Source organism: Athene cunicularia, assembly GCF_003259725.1.
Source record: "Athene cunicularia isolate RWA chromosome 8 unlocalized genomic scaffold, athCun1 chr8_part1, whole genome shotgun sequence".
Taxonomy (NCBI): Eukaryota; Metazoa; Chordata; class Aves; order Strigiformes; family Strigidae; genus Athene; species Athene cunicularia.
The window spans coordinates 2,108,897-2,112,977 of NW_020799109.1; the positions used below are offsets into that span (position 1 = coordinate 2,108,897).

The following is a 4,081-nucleotide window of genomic DNA, read 5'->3' on the forward strand; positions in this document are numbered from 1 at the left end:
CCCCTGTGCTACGTCAGGAACGGGATCTGTGCCATTTTATTTATCCAGAACACCGGACAATGAAACAATCATTTTAGGTATTATAGATGGCTAAAATTTAATAGAAAAAATAAAGAAATAAAGAAGTGACAGACCAGGCAGAAGTCATGCAAAATATAAAAGGTACAGGCAGTCTCTGCTGAGTATGACCCCAACCCACCTTCCACAGAACTCAGCGGGATTTTTTTCCAGTTGGCTCAGTCTGTGATGACAGGTCAATACAGAACTCGGTGCATTACAAATTCCGAGCCCGTGACACTCGTTAGCTTGCCCACAGATCACCCTGCAGAGTCAGGAGCCCGTGGGACAGCCCGAGGCGATACCTCCCACTCAAAAAGATCAGCAGCGATGGTCGTCATCCAGCGAGGGTGCGACCCGACCTCCCCCGGGTAACCAGCCTGGGCACTCAGGACACTTCAATTCTCGGTGCTGTATCCCCCAACAGTCGCTGCCTTTCAGTACAGTACATCAAATACAAGAAAAATAATTCCTGGCTTTGCCCAGCTCAGCAGCCGGCATCACCTAAGCTGCACCACCGCCTTCCAAAGCCCATCTGGGACTTTCATACGGCAACAAACAACTCACCTTTGGTGCAAAACCAGCAACGCTCCAAGCAACAAACCAGAGGTCGAAATAACTATTGGCAGAACCATGTAGAAGCTGGCATTATTCTCATTTTCGTATCCAACTGGAAATAAAAAGAATATCAGGTAATAATGAAGTAAAATAATTTGTCTGTCAACAAATAGTTTGCAATAGGGAAATAACAAACAGCAGAAACAATAGCTTGAACAGAAAAAAACTTGATAAACAGTTTTATTGAACAAACAGACAAAAAGGAAGGAATTCTTTTCCTTCCTTTTATATTTTATCCATACACTGAAGGTGACTCCCCCATCCCTGAGGGAGGTGCCCACCGCTCCCCTGCTATTAGGAAATGAAATGAGAGCATATGAAATTAAAAAAAAATGGTGCACAATTGGAGAACAGAGAGCCGGGGGGACTTGGGATCTCAGCTGGTAAGCTGGATGCAAGGGAATTCAGGTCCCTCACTCAACTGATCCCACTGAGAGTTTTCAAATTAAAGCAGCTGAAGTCTAGATCATCATTTAAAGTTATATTAAAATGACTTTATTACTGACTTTTTTTCTGATAAAAATGACTTCTGCATTTCAAGCTTACTTTTATAAGCTCCAATTTCATAAACAACATGGAGAAAGATGCTGTAAGTCACCTTTGGCAAACTGATCCGTTGCTCTGGATTTGCCAACTCCTCCAGCAAACACGGGGTACAGGCTGAACTGGTACTTCTCAATCAGAATAAAGTGATCTGGAAAGAGAAAAACAGCCTTTTGACCAAAAACTTTTAAACAGCTACTGCCATGGAGGCTCTGGTCACACACCAGAGCTCAGCTCAGCCTGGAGAGGGGAGTAACAAAGGCCATATTTTATAGATACCTACTTTAATCCAAGAAGATTATTAATCTATACTGGATCATCTAGCATTATTCTGCCGTGGAATTAACACCTTTATGGAGCTATTGTAAAATTTTCTAAGATTAAAACCAAACTGCAAATGGAATGCACATGCTAACTTCAGGTGGTGTACTCAACATTCCAGAACTAATTTCACTGTATCGCCAAAAATCGAACACACCTCTGAGCTTCACTCTCCGTTAACCCAATTGATAACGCAACAGCCAATCCTTTGCAGCCAGTCCTCTAATGATAATCAAGAATTGCTCCACTGGTCCTTAGCATAAAAGCCACCAGAAACAGGGAGGGGGAGAAAAAGAATCTGAGAACTTAGTAATGCCACGTTTTTCTGTTCCATAACAATTAACATAATGCGTTAAATTTTCAAGTGCACACTCACCATAAATATAATATTTAGTAATATTTGGAGGAACTCGCACCCATTTCATCTCCTCTTCCTTGTTAAGGTTCTTCCATTCAATAACAAAAGAAGTTATCCCATGGATTTGAGGTGAAAGAGTCCAAATCAAGATGACACAAGTGCTGTTCACCGGGTAAGCGCTGAGCGACCGCACGGCGTTCACTGAGGGAACAAGGGGAACAGAGGGGGGACTTACAGGAGTGGGACGAGAGCTGCTGAGCAGGGAGGTGTAACACCATAACCTGCAGGCACACGAATGACTCCTATGGTTGCAGCACTTCATCAGTTATTCGTTTAATCATCTTCTACGTAATAAAGCCTGATCTTTAATTCACGTAAGCCAGCCAAGCTTGGTTTATACCAACTAGTCCTGAATGCTAAACAGATCAAGTTTTTTAGCAGACATCAAACAAATATCCTGAATGTCCTGTGCACCTCCTTCATTATCACTCCTTATCAACAAACTTATCAACAACTACTGAACTGTCAACACTTAGCTAGTAAAGCACCCACTGAGAGCACTGTTAAGGTCAATCCTACTGAATCTCTCTACATAATAACCAAGGTAACAATGCAGTCAGACAAATGCTTCCTGTTACCTCTGCTGCCAACCACGGGGTTTCCAGAATACACTTACACATACTATCGGAAAGGATTTTATCCATAAAAATGCTTTTAGAATTCCATTACAGCAGTAAAGTTCTATGAGCAGACTGCAGTAACGTTTCCCACTGCATGTGAAGGTTACACAATTGAAGTATTCAAACGCCACAGCCTTTATTTTATTAATAAAGCAGAGTGCTGCCGGATCAAGGACAAGGCTGCTGAGGGAGTAAAGCCAAACCTCGGAAAACTATGTACTCTGGCAGGCCGTCAGGTGTGCAGCCAGAGGAACAAGAGCATATTTCATCTTGGAAAGAGCAAAACATTCCCTAGCAGGAATGTTGGGTGTTCCCGAGACAAAGTAGATGAACGATCAGTAAGATTCGATTTTTCTTTGATTAATTACTTTAAATTGTTAGTGGAGGGAAGACAGCCCAGTGAAAGACAACTCTTTTCCCAGCCCAAAGATCACTGAGATTTTCATGCGATGGAAATTCCGTTTTTCAAATAGCTCCGTTGGTGAGAAACAGAATCTGTTTCCCATATACAGCTGAACACATCGTCACAAAACATCTTTTTATTCTAACAAAGGGAATTTTATTACAAAGAAAGCTTTGTCCAAAAGCATCACAAGGATTCCCCAGCATCTTCCACATCTCAGAGCAGTTACTAACAGGTGTTCTTACCTGTGCTCATTTGCTGTGATAGAGTTAAATTAAAATTAATTGAAGAAACTCCAACTGAATTCATGGCTAAAACTGTAACAGTGTGTGTGTGTTCAGTCCAGGGAAATGAACAGGTAGTGCCATTAGCGACGTATTCGGACCACGTGGTGTTTCCTGATGTCTGGTGCTCTATAACGTATTGGCTCACGCTGCACAAGGAGTGATTCTTCATCAGTGGCTGCAGCAAACATTTGCATTAATTAATTTCCCAGTCTTTCATTTCAAAAGCAGATGCTATTGGGGCAGAAGACACTGTTCCAACACTAAGGAAACACAACCCAATAAAGATACTCTACAGACCAGCTCCTGTCCTTTCAGCAAAGGCACTGTAGCCCGTTTCGAGCCTTCACCGCTTCCGTCCCTCTCCCTGAGAGCAGACACGCTCGCCCTCCCCAGTGGAGGGTGGGCAGGGGGGGATAAGGAAACACCAACTGCTCCTGCAGTAACTCACTGGGTTATGTCAGTATTTTTCAGGATTGAAAGAGCAGAACAGATGACTGTTTGCATAGGAGACATGGGCAAACGGGAGCGGGCAGTCAATGATGTACTTTGTCTCTCTGTCCTGCATCAACCTCTTAACACGTTTGGGGTGTTGATAGAGCAGCTGCCTAGGAGCCAGTGGCCCCTTCTGCTCAGAGATCTTGCTCAGCAGGCCTTGGCAGCTGAAAATGCATCTCAGAATCAGAGAATCATCTCGGTTGGAAAAGCCCTCGCAGCTCCTCCAACCCAACCATGAGCCTCTCCCTGACCGTTCCCCACTCCCCCAGATCCCTCAGCGCTGGCTCAGCGCGACTCTTCAACCCTTGTCTCTTATACA

At 43.6% G+C, this 4,081-nt stretch overlaps 1 protein-coding gene across 1 annotated transcript in view; it reads right to left on the minus strand.

The window, feature by feature from the left end:
* LEPR (leptin receptor) overlaps window positions 1-4,081 on the minus strand; it is a 31,043-nt gene that overhangs the window by 2,882 nt on the left and 24,080 nt on the right. Inside the window, 4 exon segments of the mRNA XM_026854472.1 lie at window positions 516-727; window positions 1,274-1,369; window positions 1,916-2,098; window positions 3,226-3,442. Coding sequence (XP_026710273.1) covers window positions 516-727; window positions 1,274-1,369; window positions 1,916-2,098; window positions 3,226-3,442 — 708 coding nt within the window.